Source organism: Pristiophorus japonicus, unplaced genomic scaffold, assembly GCF_044704955.1.
Source record: "Pristiophorus japonicus isolate sPriJap1 unplaced genomic scaffold, sPriJap1.hap1 HAP1_SCAFFOLD_3274, whole genome shotgun sequence".
In the NCBI taxonomy this organism is placed as follows: domain Eukaryota; kingdom Metazoa; phylum Chordata; class Chondrichthyes; family Pristiophoridae; genus Pristiophorus; species Pristiophorus japonicus.
The window spans coordinates 1-18,164 of NW_027253078.1; the positions used below are offsets into that span (position 1 = coordinate 1).

Sequence of the window (18,164 nt, forward strand, 5' to 3'; positions counted from 1 at the left end):
GGGGAGGAGAAGAGGAAGGGGGGGAGGAGAAGAGGAAGGGGGGGAGAAATGAGAGGGGGGGGGGGGGGGAAAGAGAGAGGAAGGAGGGAGGGTGAGGGAGGGGGACCGGGGGGGGGGGGGGGGGGGGGGGAGGAGAAAGGGAGAGATCATGAGATTTCTCCCAGCTTGCTATAATGCACCAAGATAGTGTGGAAGAGGTATTGGTGCAGGCTAGAAGCAGAAATGCTCACTGTTTAATACAAGAATGACGTGGCACAACACAGACATAAATCAAAAAATGTACTACCACATGCAAGACAGAATGTTCAAAACTCTCACTGAAGTGTATCTAAGTCAATAAAATCTGGCAATTGACCTACTTACAGTAGATGTACTTACTTTATTCCACTGATCTTCAGACTCTTCTTATCCAACAGCCCCATTGACTGGAAATTGAAAAATAATTTGGTAGTTATCTCAATTATGTCATACAAGCAACTGTGCCCAGTTTAAAAAAAAACTCCCAAACTCCAGATGAATTAAAACAATCAACTTCTCCTCTACTGTTCCCAGTTTTTAAACCCAATCAGGACTGGTTATTCTGGTTTCCCATTCTCCACCCCGCCCTTTCCCTTCTTGTTTAAGCTCGGAGTTCCATGGATGCCAGATAATCTAGTTCCAAATAGCCAATCTTCATGAGTTTAGGCAGTGAATCTCATCAGGTTTGAGGATGAACAACAATTTGATCTGAACTAATCACATTGTTAAAACCCAGCTCAGATGAGTGGGGACATGGTTTTTACTGAATAAAGCCACCCACTGTCACTTTTACCTCAGTCATAAATTAATGATACACAAATGTGTTTGTTCATCTCTTATTCTCTAGTTTGCCAAAATTTCCCGTCATATATATTCAGAACAATCCAATACTATGGTTGTTTTCAGCTTTTACCCAAACCGCCAACTGGATTTTAAAGTAAGTATTAATCAGATGTTGATCTTCCTCTTAAAAAAAAACTATTAATATACTTGCCAACTAAAGTCCTATGATCTTGGGGAATTTACAAAATTTGTCCCGTATATCTCGCATCTCCTATCTCATTTTCAATACCACCAAAAACAAATTATATTTTCACATTTCTCGTTTTTGTGCTGAAATTCCAGGTCTGGGCATAATCTCCCATTTTCCCCGATCTCTCCATGGTTTCCACAACCACCTTCTTGACTCCAACTCTAGGTCACGCTTCCAAGATTGCCTATATTCAAATCCCCCATTTCTACTGTTGAGAAACATTTTTTTTTAAATGTTAGAACAATCTGTTCACTTCATATTGAATCATTTTATTTATGTTACGGAGTTATTTTCCAGAAAACTTAAAAGGAAACCTGTTAAAAATTCTAGCAGTTAACAGAAATACTCACAGGAGTTTCATAAATACTAAGTGTGTCTTGTGTCATTCGTGCAAAGAACTTCCCATCGTGGCTCCATCTATTGAAGAAGAACCATTTAAAGTGATATTCATGTTCTGCTCTTTACAGTCCAAGTTGCCATAAACCACCATCTTTAATATTAAATATACTACATGGGCATCAAATTTGTTGCAAAAAAAAAGTCAGCATTACTTTGGAAATATTGTATAATGGCATTGGTCACAGTGAGTCAAGATGCAAAGGACAATGCTGAGTTTGCAAGTAGGTTGTTGGTACTGTGGAGCAGCAATGCAGAGAAAGGAAGACTACGTAGCTGGGTCTTGATGTGTACTGGAATGTCACTGGAAGGTTTGGGAAGAGGAAAAGAGGAAGAAATGGGGTTGTTGAATATACATGTATTGGGAAGAGGGCTGTGGGCTGCAATTGAGAAAAATAATGATGGAATTTTGTTGGGGGCAGGTCATTAGTGTGGCAAGTGTGGAGAACTGCATAGGCACTCACTGTGCGTGGAAAAGTGGCAGAAAGTACAAGCCCCAAGGGCAGGTGGGAGAAAGCACTGAAGGAAAATTCTCCTTCCTTCCCAAAGCTTTAAAAAAAATATTTAAGTGGCTTCTCCAGCAGTGAACTGGAAAAGCCTATAATTATCTAAAATGGCAAACAACACTTAAATGAGAAGTGGGGGCGGTAACCCAGCTAGCGAACTAGGGGAGTTCACCTGCACGTGAAACAGAGAAGACAGGAGTACCCAAAGGTAAGTATAAATAGGTATAGTTACAAAAATGTGGCAGGCATGTGGCAGAAATAGCATGACAGGAAGAAGTAATACAAGGATGACTAAACAGGAATTGTGTACATACACACGACTTTTTATATATAAACAGCAAACTATTACACAAGCTTGTTTTCCTCAATATCCATTAAATAGCTTTTGGCACAATAAGGCAAACTCTTAGTGTGAACTCTTCAGATCACACTCACTTGAATATTGGCCAATGGGCTGAGCTCTCACAATGAAACCCTCGCTTCTTCTGGCCCGTTAATACGTCCCAAATGATGATGGCTTGAGGATCGTCTTTTGTGTCCATTAAAGGGCTAAATGACACCATGTATCTGCAGGAGTAATAAAAAAATAATACAAATTGCCAGTGTGACATATACATTACAGAACTGCTTTCACAATTTGTGACGTTGTTGGTGCTTACTCCAGCAGCACTGGAACAATTACACATGGACAGAAGCAAGCTGCAACTGAAGTCAAAATTTAAAAAAACAGAACTGGTGAAAGGAGACTGGGGGAGGAGGGGGGGGAAGAAAATGAAGAGGGTAACTAGATTAGAGCAGATTTGATAGGGAACTTTCACCAATGGGACCTTGGGTTCAAATAGGAGCAGGGAGGTCTTACAGGAGCAGGGAGGTCTTACTACAGTTGTACAGGGCCTTAGTGAGGTCACACCTTGAATATTATGTACAGTTTTGGTCTCCTAATCTGAGGAAGGACATTCTTGCTATTGAGGGAGTGCAGCCAAGGTTCACCAAACTGATGCCCGGGATGACAGGACTGACATATGACGAAAGACTGGATCGACTAGGCTTATATTCAGTGGAATTTAGAAGAATGTGAGGGGATCTCACAGAAACATAAAATTCTGACGGGATTGGACAGGTTGGATTCAGGAAGAATGTTCTCGATGTTGGGGAAGTCCAGAACCAGGGGTCACAGTCTAAGGATAAGGGGTAAGCCATTTAGGACTGAGATGAGAATGAAGGGAATTAAGGGTTACGGGGAGCGGGCGGGTAAGTGGAGCTGAATCCACGGCCAGATCAGCCATGATCTTGTTGAATGGCGGAGCAGGCTCGAGGGGCTAGATGGCCTATTCCTGTTCCTAATTCTTATGTTCTTATGAGGAGAAACATCGTCACTCAGAGCTGTGAGCATGTGGAATTCTCTATCACAAAGTTGTTGAGTTCGTTAGATATGTTCAAAAAGGGAGTTAAATGTGGCCCTTACGGTTAAAGGGATCAAGGGATATGGAGAGAAAGCAGGAATGGGGTACTGAAGTTGCATGATCAGCCATGATCATATTGAATGGTGGTGCAGGCTCGAAGGACCGAATGGCCTACTCCTGCACCTATTTTCTATGTTTCTAAATCCAGCCCAGGATGGGGGATGAGATTTGCTGCCCACTGGCCCCACACAAACTCGATTTAGGCAGTCTCAATCCAGCACGTGCATGAAACCGGCCCCAATTTGCCACTTAAGTGCAGATCTCACTCAGAGATGCCTGGTATGGCAAACAAACTAGGGCCATATGAGGTGCTCCTAAAAATACATTTTGCTGGGCAGAGCAGCTGGAGCTTACACTGTACCTGCACACGCCCAAGGTGCACACTGGATACCAGAAGCATCATTGCCATTTCTCAGAGCACATATTTCACCCTCCAAAACACTTCACAAAGAGACTAGAGTTAAAGAGGAAATTAATGCAATAGAAAGAAAGGATATTTGTGTACAGATGACCAAACAGTAGTAGTAAGGCGGGGGACAGCATCAAACAAGAAATTAGGGATGCATGCAATAAAAGGTACAGCAGTTATCATGGGTGACTTTAATCTAAATATAGATTGGGCTAACCAAACTGGTAGCAATGTGGTGGAGGAGGATTTCCTGGAGTGTATTAGGGATGGTTTTCTAGACCAATATGTCGAGGAACCAACTAGGGCACTGGCCATCCTAGACTGGGTGATGTGTAATGAAAAAGGACTAATTAGCAATCTTGTTGTGCGAAGTCCCTTGGGGAAGAGTGACCATAACATGTTAGAATTCTTTATGAAGATGGAGAGTGACACAGTTAATTCAGAAACTAGGGTCCTGAACTTAAGGAAAAGTAACTTCGATGGTTTTTAGGCGTGAATTGGCTAGAATAGACTGGCAAATGAGACTTAAAGGGTTGACGGTGGATAGGCAATGGTAAACATTTAAAGATCACATGGATGAACTTCAGCAATTGGACATCCCTGTCTGGAGTAAAAATAAAACTGGGAAGGTGGCTCAACTGTGGCTAACAAGGGAAATTAAGGATAGTGTTAAATCCAAGGAAGAGGCATATAAATTGGCTAGAAAAAGCAACAAACCTGAGGACTGGGAGAAATTTAGAATTCAGCAGAGGAGGACAAAGGGTTTAATAAGAGGGGGAAAAATAGAGTACGATAAGAAGCTTGTCGGGAATATAAAGACTGACTGCAAAAGCTTCTATAGATATGTGAATTGAAAAAGATTAATGAAGACAAACGTAGGTCCTTTGCAGTCGGATTCAGGTGAATTTATAATGGGGAACAAAGAAATGGCAGACCAATTGAACAAATACTTTGGTTCTGTCTTCACGAAGGAAGACACAAATAGCCTTCCGGAAATACTAGGGGACCGAGGGTCTAGTGAGAAGGAGGAACTGAAGGATATTCTTATTAGGCGGGAAATTGTGTTAGGGAAATTGATGGGATTGAAGGCCGATAAATCCCCGGGGCCTGATAGTCTGCATCCCAGAGTACTTAAGGAAGTGGACCTAGAAATAGTGGATGCATTGGTGATCATTTTCCAACAGGCTATTGACTCTGGACCAATTCTTATAGACTGGAGGTAGCTAATGTAACATCATTTTTTAAAAAGGGAGGGAGAGAAAACGGGTAATTATAGACCGGTTAGCCTGACATCAGTAGTGGGGAAAATGTTGGAATCAATTATTAAGGATGAAATAGCAGCACATTTGGAAAGCAGTGACAGGATCGGTCCAAGTCAGCATGGATTTATGAAGGGGAAATCATGCTTGACAAATCTTCTGGAATTTTTTGAGGATGTAACTAGTAGAGTGGACAAGGGAGAACCAGTGGATGTGGTGTATTTGGTCTTTCAAAAGGCTTTTGACAAGGTCCCACACAAGAGATTAGTGTACAAAATCAAAGCACATGGTATTGGGGGTAATATACTGACGTGGATAGAGAACTGGTTGGCAGACAGGAAGCAGAGTGTAGTGATAAACGGGTCCTTTTCAGAATGGCAGGCAGTGACTAGTGGAGTGCCGCAGGGCTCAGTGCTGGGACCCCAGCTCTTTACAATATACATCAATGATTTAGATGAAGGAATTGAATATAATATCTCCAAGTTTGCAGATGACACTAAGGTGGGTGGCGGTGTGAGCTGTGAGGGGGACGTTAAGAGGCTGCAGGGTGACTTGGACAGGTTAGGTAAGTGGACAAATGCATGGCAGATGCAGTATAATGTAGGTAAATGTGAGGTTATTCACTTTGGGGACAAAAACGCGAAGACAGATTATCTGAATGGCGACAGATTAGGAAAAGGGGAGGTGCAACAAGACCTGGGTGTCATGGTTCATCAGTCATTGAAAGTTGGCATACAGGTACAGCAGGCGGCAAATAGTATGTTGGCTTTCATAGCTAGAGGATTTGAGTATAGGAGCAGGGAGGTCTTACTGCAGTTGCACAGGGCCTTTGTGAGGCCTCACTTGGAATAGTGTGTTCAGTTTTGGTCTCCTAATCTGAGGAAGGACGTTCTTGCAATTGAGGGAGTGCAGCGAAGGTTCACCAGACTGATTCCCGGGATGGCTGGACTGACATATGAGGAGAGACTGGATCAACTGGGCCTTTATACATTGGAGTTTAGAAGGATGAGAGGGGATCTCATAGAAACATACAAGATTCTGATGGGACGGGACAGGTTAGATGCAGGTAGAATGTTCCCGATGTTGGGGAAGTCCAGAACCAGGGGACACAGTCTTAGGAGAGGGGTAGGCCATTTAGGACCGAGATGAGGAGAAACTTCTTCACTCAGAGAGTTGTTAACCTGTGGAATTCCCTGCCACAGAGAGTTGTTGATGCAAGTTCATTGGATATACTCAAGATTCAAGAGGGAGTTAGATATGGCCCTTACGGCTAAGGGGATCAAGGGGTATGGAGAGAAAGCAGGAAAGGGGTACTGAGGGAATGATCAGCCACGATCTTATTGAATGGTGGTGCAGGCTTGAAGGGCCAAATGGCCTACTCCTGCACCTATTTTCTATGTTTCTATGTTTACAAAGAGCTGTAAAGCTTTTGCTTGCAACTTTTGCTGATAAAGAATGTATTGCTGCTGATGTCCGAAGAAAGAGATTATCTTCCAGAATCTGGTATCATATAGTCATACGCAGAAAGACTACATTGCTGACATAAAACTCTATTCCATAGGTCCCCCTAAAACTTGGATGACACTTCAATTTTATGAGGAAATTGAACAAATGACGAAGAATCATTATTTCAACATACTGTGCATGTAAAGTGAAGACTTTAGGCATCAGTAAAATAACTAGATATAATATTTATACTTAGGAAAAATAGTATGGGTAATCTGATGTAAACTGGACAGCTTATTGTAAAATATTTTGCGCTTCAGAATACAGTAAAATTAGAATACTTTTACTTTGGTACAAGATTAAGGAAAATATATTGTGGGGACTTTTAGCCCAACATCTAATTACCTTTCACATGGAGAGAAATCGATTAGCTGGACACCTTGGTGGCTAAAACGCTGAATCTGCTTGAACTTCTCCCCACCCCAAAGAGCAATACCACGCTGATGGAACGTTGCTAAGAAAGTGCCTTTGGGAGACCAACGGACATATGTCTCCGTCCAACGCTGTCAAAAGATCAAAGGACGTTTACAATCCTAAACAGTTTAAGCCGAGTTGGACCTAGCTCAGCGAATAGCCAACCCAGGAACATTGCTAAATACTCCCATTTTGCCCACTTAAAAAAAAAAACAAGCATAATAAACATAGCTGCCACAAGACTGAATCATGTCAGCAATGAACAACTGTAGCAGCAACCTTAGATCTGCTCTTTACTGTTGGCCTATGCTGAAGTTCTGATTAAGACATACAACAAATAATTTGAGGTATTTTCTAAAAACATGGTTCAGAGACCAATTTATAGCTACAAGAACCAAATACTGTGATTAAAGGCCACTTAATCAACAGAAGACCTGTGGGATCATTTAATATACAATGAGCCAATGATACATGGAGCATAATGAATCATTTGTACATTTAATTCTGTTAAGCCTTAAATCAACACTTTTCTGCTATGCTCTTTTAGGCAATTTTAAACCTAAATAGCTTTGGCAAGAGTTAGAAACTCCCAACAAATCAACCATGATATTAGACTTATTCAACCATGCAACAGCAAAACCGTAATCCAGGATATCAATAAACTTTAATATTTCCCATACAAGGCATAGGAATTGCTAAACAAAAAAACCACGTACATTTAATTTGCCTTCTACCATCCTGGTAGTCACACGATACAACAGACCCAGATACGAGGTGAGGAAAACCAGTGGTTGCTTTGGGAATTGGTCCAGTCACCCGTTCTCCCAAGAATGCTACACTTGACATGTCATGTCTCAAATTACTCATATACTGTATCCCAAAATGTCACTTTCTGAATGAAATCTATCCAATTTGCATTTAAATGAATCAATCCTAACTGTTTCCACCTATGGAGCCTGCTCATCCAGAACAAGAGTGCCCCATCCAAAATTACTCTGCACTAAAGGAAAATATAATCCACCTTTTCACCTTTTGGGGGTTAAATTCCTCCGTTCCTCCTCATCACTCTCGGCTATCCTGACCGGGTGGCTAGTCTTCACATTTGAGCTGAGGTGGTGAATGCTGGCAGGCTACTTCACAATATATTACCGGTTGAGCCCAATCTTGTCCATGCCCAACTTCCACACGTACACTCCAGGAGGAGCCAAAAGATAGTGATCAGAAGTGTGGCTATGGCTAGATTAGCCTTTCCTAAGCCCAACTCTCACCATGACCAAGATTAGCCAACTCAGCACCAATTTGAATCAAACCTTCTAGTCTCCATGACTCGCTATATGCTGCTTTGACCAAGAACCAACGAACAATTTGTTTTCACATCCTTTCAGCAACCAACCCATTTTAGAGATTGGTACAAAAGCAAAATGTACCATAAACTAGTTGTCTCAGTGGAATTGTTTTTTTATTTTTATCCCTCCAAGGCTTTCCTTTGTTATGGGAGTCCAGTAATGTGTTACATGTAGATGATACTCACTGCACGTTCTTCAATGACGACAGGCTCTTTCACATCATTCCACATAATAGCTGTTCTATCTCCAGACTCATAGATAATGCTGCACTGATCTCGACAGTCTGGATCCTCTATCCAGTATCGCAGATTCCCCTGTATCACATACACAAGTGTTATGAACCTTTTATTGATTGATCAGATATAAAGAAAGTCAATTTTGAAATGGAATACCTGAAAAGGGAACATTTCCATTATTACAGTCCCCACCGCTTATTGCGGGCACATTGGTGTCCACACAATTTGCCCGCCATACGTGATGGCTGGTGTAAACAAGAAACGTTTAAATAGCAGAGGGAATCGTCATTCTCTGTCTCTGTACTTCCCACTCTAAATGTCCCAGTAGTGATCCAAATGGGAGGGAGAGGGAAAGAGGTCAGTTTCGCCTGTACCATTGGAGAGCTGAACGGGGGAAGTACTTATTGGCACTTCTAGAAGTGTAAACAGCTGCTTTAACTGCCCAAAATAGTTGACGCACTTAATACGGTTTAAGCGGCGCCTTTTTAATTGCTCAGCACCATTTGCCCAATAGAGGAGGCTGTCAGGTAAGTGGTGGGGATTGCATATCTGCTTCTAATACATAAAGGTACATGAAAACGATTATGTAACTTTTGCAGTAGGGACTTGCACCCGCATGGTCTTAGCTGAATTTATATACCTGTATTAAGTCCCAGAAACATTACATTGCCTGATTATGAAAGGGCCAACAAGTTGAATGTTGGGATATAAAAACTGAACTTCAGACAAAAATGCGAAGACTGTGAAATTAAAGTAATAGGGAAATCAGTGTTCATACAAGGTTTATTTGGCATATTACCATTACTTACAAAATCTTTGAATGGCTGTTTTTCTGGAATTTCCCAATCATCACTAATGTTCATGTATCTGGCAAAACAAGAGTCAATTGAATCAAGTTGTAAGGAAGCTTTATACAATATTTAAAACTGCTAAGTAATGTTTTAGCAACAAGCAGGATCGATCTTTGTTTTTAAAACAATTAAGCAATATTGGGAAATTTACTTCAAAGTAATTATCACTTATTCCACCCCCGCCCTCAACCTCTCGCAAGGACATGGTTCTCTATGTCTTGGCAGCCCTTGATATGTGGAATATCATAACCTGGGATGCATATTAAATACATTGAAGTATGAGTGCTTTTACTCTCAATAGAAATAATGAAGTTTAAAATTTAAACACCATAATTTGACACCTACTTATCAAAATCAGTGAAGAGGTTGACACGAAAAGTATGCTGTTTGTCTAACTTGTACCCATCTGCGTTTTTTACAGCATCCACAGCACAAGCTGGTGAACTGTATTCCAAGAAAATATACCTAAAAACAAAATTGTGAACATTAAGGTGTTGTCACAAAGTTTATTTATTACAGTTCCGTATAAAATCTTTGAATGTCTGTTTCTTGGTTAAATTACAATCTGCAATGTGAAGTCAGCATCTTAAAAAAAAAGTGAAGACCAAAAGCTCTGGTCAGACTCAAAACTTTCTTCATAAACCGTTCAATTTTTGTTTAAAATTCAGTACCTTTTATTTATTCGACCAGCGGCAAGCATTTAACATTGGCACAATGTCAAAATCCCATGGTAAAGGATGGTATAATGGTCCACTGCACAGCACATAAATCCTTTTTAATCTGAGCCATTGTGTTGGCATATTTTCAAGAAGAGTGTTATATGCTACAGAATGCTTGCATTTCAAATTATTTCTCAGTATGTTAAAAAGACCTCAGCAGTTCTGTGAATATGCACGATTATGATTTTAAAATTCTCATCTTGGCTTTCCAATCTCTCTATGGCCTTGTCTCTCCCTAACTCTGTTACCTCCTCCAGCCATACCAACCCTCCGAGATATCCAAGCTCCTCCAATTCTGGCCTCTTGCACATTCCTGATTTTAATCGCTCCACCATTGGCCATGCCTGGAGCGGACGAGGCCCTAAGCTCTGGAATTCCTTCTCTAAACCGCTTTCCTCCTTGAAGACGTTCCTTAAAACCTACCTTTTTGACCAAGCTTTTGGTCATCTGTCCTAATAGCTCCTTATGTGGCTGTGTCAAATTTTTGTTTGATAACATTCCTGTGAAGCGTCTTAGGAGGTTTTACTAGTTAACGGTGTTATATAAATGCAGGTTGTTGTTGTAGCGTGATAGTACTGTTATCACAGTAAAGGTTGGCTTTGGTACACTGCGACACTTAAACAAGGAAGTCTACAAGGTTACCAAGTCTAATTTACTTGGGGAAAACACACTAACTCTCCATTACGTGCAATCTCTTGATAGATTAGTCACTATTATTCAGTGTGTTCTGGTTCAACACAATCAGGCTCTAACAAAAATGCAGCAAATGTGGTTTGAGACACAATGGAGAAGTTTACATTGCTATCAAATATTTATTGTAAACATACCCTTTTGTCTTTCCATCTGCTTCTGGGTAAAACTCATTTGCAATTTTCCCAAACTTGGAAAAGATCTTCTGGATGACATTTCGGAGTTTCTCCAGTCGATCTGGTCCAACTTGTGGTACATTGTCCACAACAACAACGGAGTCTATTCCATCAGCTTCCAGAGGTTGATCCTTTAAAATATCACCCACCAGTTCTAGGAGGGGGAAAAAAAGAAACTTAAATTACTGTCACCAGTGGCAGCATTCGATTTTTGATTTGCGAGGCAAAATGCTGGCAGAATGCAGTGTGCTCCAATGCCCTCTACAATACAGTAGTCAATTTGTTTTGTCTCGTGAAGCGCCGTCAGATGATTCACTTTCGTAAAAGCACTATACAAATGCAAGTTGTCGAACAAAACTGGTTATTCCTTACGATTTCCTACACGGCAACCTCCATTCTGACAGTAAAGCCAAGATTGAAGTGCGAAACGTACACAATTTTGCCAATCCAATAGACACAAAGTGTAATAGTAAGCACTGTACATTGCACCACAAACTGGAAGGTAAGACGGAACATACAACCAGTGCTTAGAACATACACACATCAAAATGAGCGACCTCGAGTAACAGGAGGGAAATAAAAATGACTCATGATAGGGACTATGGAACATTACTACTGTACAACTGCCAGCATTAAAGATATCGGACCAGCTCTTCTCCAACAATGCTAATTTCACAGACAGCAAATATGGAGCAGAGCTCCATGCAAGTGGCTAAACAGAGTAGCTGACAATACTCTTACACATATCCCCAATACTGCATTAAAGTTGAAATAACATGCTTTGGGCATGACATTATCTTTCAATTTTACATTACGGCAAACTCCTTAACTAGTGCACGTTCTGGAAATAGTTAACAGGACTGAAACTAATAGCATTCTGATATTTTAATTCCAGAACATTAAGCAACCAACTAGAGAACATTAATACAAATGATCTGGTTAGCAAAAACTCACACTTTTGGTTCAACTTAAATGTGGAATTGTGCAGTAGTCAGGACGTCAGAAGATGGAAACAGATTGCATCTGAATTTAGATTGGTTGTAGAAGTGGGTCCAAGATTGTCAAAGCTTTTTCAATATAGATGCGTGCAATTATACACACGTGCACAGAGTACAAATATAGAGTATGGGATGAGTGGAAGTACATTAAAAGGTGACAGCAAAAGAGACACTTGGGAGTGATCAATGACAATTCCTCAAAAGCTCCATGTGTTCTTATAACATTTATATTTACTGGTTAATGATTTCTCAGAACATCTAGGCTAACACCATAGTGCAATATTGAGGGAGTGCTGCACTGCTGTAAAATGCAAGTATTTTCTCTTTAGTATATGGCAGCTACTTTGAGACTGTCATAGGTAGGATCCTGAAAGCAGGTTATTTGGCCATATTATACACACCATAGGGGGAAACCAAAACCATTCACAAAAAGCAACCAGCTAAAAGCATCAGTTGTAAAATTATCAGACCAAGCCTATGTTCAAGTTAGATCTAACAATGTTGTTAAAACTCATATTAAACTATCTTAAAAACATACATGTCAAGCCAGTGGCTCAGTGGGTAGCACTTTTGCCCGAGTCGGAAGGTTGAGCACAAAAATCTAGGCTGACACTCCAATGCAGTACTGATGGAGTGCTGCACTATTGGAGCTGCTGTCTTTCAGATGAGATGTTAAACCGAGGCCTCACCTGCTCTCTCAGGTGGATGTAAAAAATGCGATATAAATGCAACCCAATTTAGTAGGAATAGGGTCGAGAGAGCAGGAGGCCAGTCTCATTGATGAGAATGAGCTTTGAAAGGGCGGGCGGGGGGGTGGGGAGATCGGAGAGAAATTAGAGGAATATGCAAAGTTAGGGTAGGCGGGAATACGGAGAGGAAGTAAGGGCCGGTGGGCTAAGGGAAGGTCGGGAATTGAAAGCAGAAGCAGTTGATCGGATGTTGTCGATCTTTTTAACAAAAAAATCCATGAGCTCCTCATATTTATTGTTGGATGTGAGGGAGGAGGAAGCAGGGGAGGGTGGTTTGAGAAGATGAACAGTGATGGAGAAGAGAAGCCTGGTATTGTTGCCACCCTGGATGATCTTAGAACAATGGGCAGTTTGAATGAGAGAGAACTGGACCCGGTAGCGGTTAGACCAGTTGTCCGCCAAAGACGTCCAAATCTGCGTCCGTTGGACTTAAGGGAGCGGAGGTGAGGGGTATACCAGGGGAACGACTAGGGTGAGAGAGTGTAATAACTTTAGGGGGGCCAAGGGCATCAAAGGTGGTGGAGAGAGTTTGATTTAGTAAGTCAGTAACTGCAGAGATGTCATGAAAAATAGTAGGCCAAAGGCTAGGTAGTTGGGCCATCAGCGGCAGGTCAGGGCCATAAAAGGAGCAGTGAGCAGCGGCCACAGACAGCGTGGCGGCCCCGACCTGCGAGAGACCATCAGTGGCAGGTCGGGGCCATAAAAGGAGCGGCGGCCCCTGGACAGCGTGGTAGCGTACCACTATAGCGCGAGCTGATGCAGGAGGACAACGGCAGCGATGAGGGACGTCATTAAGGTCCAGGTCGGTGATTGGAGCGTGGGCAGATACAGCAGAGGCGAAGGAGCGGCGAGAGATTGTAGAGGGACATGATCGGGGTGCAGGAGAGGCTTGAGTTCGGAGCAAGAGGCGAAGGGCCCAGGGGCAGCACGGGCCAGCCCACACCGCGATATGTGTGCGCACTAGGTCCGTGCAGCAGAGCAGGTCTCCAGTCATCTTGGATAACCCTTGCCACTGGACTAAGACCTAGCTCGGTCAAGCCAGTGTGGTGGCTGGTGTGCAACGGTCACCACATGTTTAAAAAAAATCCACGCACAGGCATCTTTCACCCTTCAGGATGTAGTTGGGATCTGGAATATTAGGACCTTCATTGAAACACCTGTGAACTCATCCTTTTTTGGCGTGGAAACATGTCATCCTCGTTTCGAGGGACTGCCTATGATGATGATAAATGCAAGTCTTTCTATTACATAAACATGAGCACCAATAGAACCCCTCCCCTATCCCAATTGACAATCTTCTCCAACCCCTCCAAAGACTAACACCTTGATGGGGTCTAATTCAGACTGTACAGATGGTCTCTGTGGATGGAGCTTAGGAAGCCAGTGAGGAGATATTGGAGAAGTTGAAATTGTGAATATGAGTATCCCCAGTGGTGGGTGCAAGGTAAAGGGAAAGGCAGGTGATGTGGAAGTAGTTTTTGTGATGTACAAGACATAGGGCCCAAGTTTCCACAAGAAAAAAAACGGGCGCCCCTCCGAGCTGGGCGCCCGTTTTTCGCGCCTAAAAAAATCTTCGGTATTCTCCACCTACTTGCAGGTCCTCTGGCCCTCGGCGCAGCCAGCACGAGCTGTGGGGGGCGGAGCCAGGTCCCTGCGCTGAAAACAGTGCCAGGACCTCTGCACATGCGCGCTACAGTGGGCACGTAAGTGCAGTAGCTCCAGGCGCCGAACTGTGTGGGAGGGGCCCGAAGCACGCAGCCCCTAGCCCTGGCTGAATGGCCTCACTGGGGCTGCGTGAATAAGGCTCCTCCCACGGCCAGCTCCTGCTTCCCCCCCCACCCCCGACCGGACCCGACACCCGCTCCCCCCCCCTGCCTCCGGACCAGACCCGACACCCGCTCACCCCCCCCCCCCCGCCCCCGCCAACCAGACCCGACACCTGCTCTCTCTCTCTCTCTCTCTCCCTCCCCCCCCCCCCTCCATCCCCCCCCCCTCTCTCTCTCTCTCTCTCTCTCTCCACCCCCCCTCTCTCTCTCTCCCTCCACCCCCTCTCTCTCTCTCCCCCTCCACCCCCTCTCTCTCTCCCTCCACCCCCTCTCTCTCTCCCTCCACCCCCTCTCTCTCTCCCTCCACCCCCTCCCCCCCTCTCTCTCTCTCTCTCTCTCTCTCTCTCTCCCTCCACCCCCTCTCTCTCTCCCCCTCCCCCTCTCTCTCTCCCCCTCAGCAACACGAACGGCTTTCTCCCCCCCCCTCTCCCGCTCAGCGGCACGAACGGCTGCAGAATTCTCCCTGGCTGAAGCACTTTCACACAGGTAGGAAGATGGTTTATTTAATCTTTTCTTGGCTTATAAATGTTTATTCAGGTTGGATTTATTTGTATAATATTTGTAGAAGTATAAATAAGGATTTATTGTAGAATTTAATGAGTTCCCTTCCCCCCCCCCCCCTCTCTCTCGTTCTGGGTGCCTAATTTGTAACCTACACCTGATTTTTTAATGTGTAGAACACGTTTTTTCAGTTCTACAAAAATCTTCACTGGCTCCATTCTACTTTAGTTTGGAGTACATTTTCACTGTGGAAACTTTCAAATCAGGCGACAGTGGCCGGACACGCCCCCTTTTGAAGAAAAAATTCTGTTCCAAAGTAGAACTGTTCTACTTGACTAGAACTACAGAAAAAAAAATGTGGAGAATTGCGATTTCTAAGATAGTCCGTTCTCCACCAGTTGCTCCTAAAAATCAGGCGCAAATCATGTGGCAACTTGGGCCCATTGGCTTGAACGTAAGAATTAGCAGGAGTAGGCCATTCAGCCCCTCAAGCCTGCTCCACCATTCAATAAGATCATCTCAACTCTACTTTCCTGCACTATCCCCATATCCCTGGATTGCCTGAAGCACAGTTTAGGATTAACCAGCACACCAAGGAGGCACACCACCAGATTCAACTGAAGCGAATAAGATAATGTTTCGAAGTGGAGGACAAACAGAACGGCATGGATCTTCCCAACATTCATTTGAAGAATGTCTTGGCTCACCCATGAATTGATCTTGGACATTCCATCTGACAATACAGATGCGGTCATGGAAGCGAGGGTACTGAATGTTGCCAGTGTACATGTGAAAGTTGACCATGCCCATGGTAATGCCACCTGAGGACAATATGATGAGACAAAAAGAGGCAGCCAAATACACACAAGGTGACTGTGGGGATGAGCAGAAACCATTGCTGCAGATGTGGTTGCTACACGGCGACAGGGCGGTATGGAACTAAGCTGAGGCAATCCTACAGAGGTCAACCACAGAACTGAGGCAGTGGAAGAGGACAGAGTCATCAACTGGCGAGATAACACATCAGAGATGTAGTCATAAAGTATGCCACTAGTGACTTTTACCATAGTAGGCAATCAGACTGAAGGGACACAAACAGGAAGTGGCTAAAGGGAAACAAACAACCAGTTCAACAGTCATCGACCCAAAACGTTAACTCTGCTTCTCTCTCCACAGATGGTGCTTGACGCGCTGAAATTTCCAGCATTTTCTATTTTTATTTCAGATCCCATAATCTGCAGTATTTTGCTTTTGTATTTGTTGACCAAATGAGAATATATTCCATCCTCAGCAACATCACATGCCTTCCTGACTGGAGAAGTTGCTGGATTTTCTAGGGACATCATAAAAACACCAATGAAATGTATCATGTGTTGTCACACAAATATTTACACTTGTGCACGGTCCCATAGCATACTTCTCAGCTATGTGGAATGCCACAACCAAAAAATTCACCTTCAATTAATGTTTCTGGTGAGACCATTCATCGTCCAGAATTATTAATCGATTATATATAAATATCGTTACTGCCTGAAACATGAATGCATTTTCTCTTTTGCATGATCACAGTCTTACTGTAGATTTCAAGTATTGTGGCTGATTTCAGACTTTCTACACTTAAAGTAACATCTGTAATCAGACTAGTCATATTACAGTTGCCAGTGACAAAAGTCTCATTTTCAATGTTTCACGGCAGAATTTTTTTCACAATAAAACCGAATCAACCTTCTAGTTTATCTCATTGGAGATGTTCTGCATTCATCCCAGTTATAAAGAGTCCACTATACCATTGCTCCATTCCCAAAACGGGTTACAGAAGAGTACACTACATTTAAAGTGAAATTAATTAAAATATTGCTTATACCTTTGCAATTACATATGAATTGCATTGTAGTACTTGCAATGACAACTGATGGTATACTTCATTGCATTCAAAAAGTTACCTGAATACACACTTCTACGAGAAGTCGGGTGGATATTATGGAGTTGAAATTATGCAGTGTGTGGTGCAATCAAATCATATTTGACACAAAATTCGTGAAAGATTCTGCTTATATATATATATATATTAAAGATAAAAAGTGTCTTCTCTCATTTAAGTGAAAAATTCTAATTGTTACCATCACAGAGCACTTAAATGCTGCATCATACACCATTAGTTGACACTGACTGCCCTGCGCAGCTTGCTGTTTTTCTGCAACATGTTATATTCTGGAACAATACAATAAATACTCTCTAATTTACGGATTTAGCTAATATGTGCCACTCTAAACGATTGCACAGTCTGCGTGGCCGGGATCAAATAACCCGGGAGCCGCCTAGTCTCCAAGCCAATGTGTTGTAAAATGAACTGGGGGGGGGTCCTCATTCCCATTCCCGAAAGCCGGGTCCAGGCCCATGGTAGGCCTCAGGCCCCAATCACTCCCAAACGCACATGGACTCGGTGCTAAACCGCCACCGCCTCTTGCTCCGCTGCGTCAAAATGTTTTTTTCCCCCTCGTTTACCCTCATCGGAGATTTCGTCCACGAAGCCCTCAGGGTCGCTGAAGCCTTCCTCTGGCTCTTCCAACTCTACCACCTCTGCCACCTCATCCTCGGCCTCCCGGGCCTCGCCGTCGCTCGTCTCCTTCATTCTCCTCTCGCTCGGCGGCCGGAAAAAGAAAGAGCGAGCGAGCGAGAGCGCGCGGCAGCCGCCTCGCCGAGGGAGGGGGGAGCGTGCGCGTCTCCGGGGAGAGAGAGAGCGAGAGCGAGAGCGTGCACGTACCCTAAAGCACGCGCGCGTCTCCCTCTCCCCCTCTCGCGGTCACGCAGGCTTGCCTTTTCCAAACATGGGGGTTGGGGTGAAGTCGTTCCCATGCAGAAATAATCAGAGAAAGAGAGATCACAATTGTGAGGACGCTCGCATATAGTCGGAAGAATGTGCGAAATAAAGTCCACGCACTAATTGGCGGCTGATAATGAATGTCGTTGGTAAGTGTTTGTTGTGGAACTGTCTGACTCCCCCCCCCATCCCCTGCCCGTGGGGCCAGCTTTAGTACAGTCTCCGAAGGAAATGCCGGTTGACGGTG

At 43.4% G+C, this 18,164-nt stretch overlaps 1 protein-coding gene across 1 annotated transcript; it reads right to left on the reverse strand.

The window, feature by feature from the left end:
• Window positions 1–374: 374 nt before the first annotated feature.
• LOC139249586 (eukaryotic translation initiation factor 3 subunit B-like) lies at window positions 375–17,803 on the reverse strand. The gene is made up of 9 exons (XM_070872525.1): window positions 17,602–17,803; window positions 10,984–11,176; window positions 9,783–9,902; window positions 9,396–9,453; window positions 8,536–8,664; window positions 6,936–7,093; window positions 2,389–2,520; window positions 1,402–1,468; window positions 375–425 (listed from the first exon to the last, which is right to left on the reverse strand). The coding sequence occupies exons 1-9, from the start codon at window positions 17,726–17,728 to the stop codon at window positions 375–377; spliced, it is 1,035 nt and encodes a 344-aa protein (XP_070728626.1). The 5' UTR covers window positions 17,729–17,803.
• Window positions 17,804–18,164: the final 361 nt, after the last annotated feature.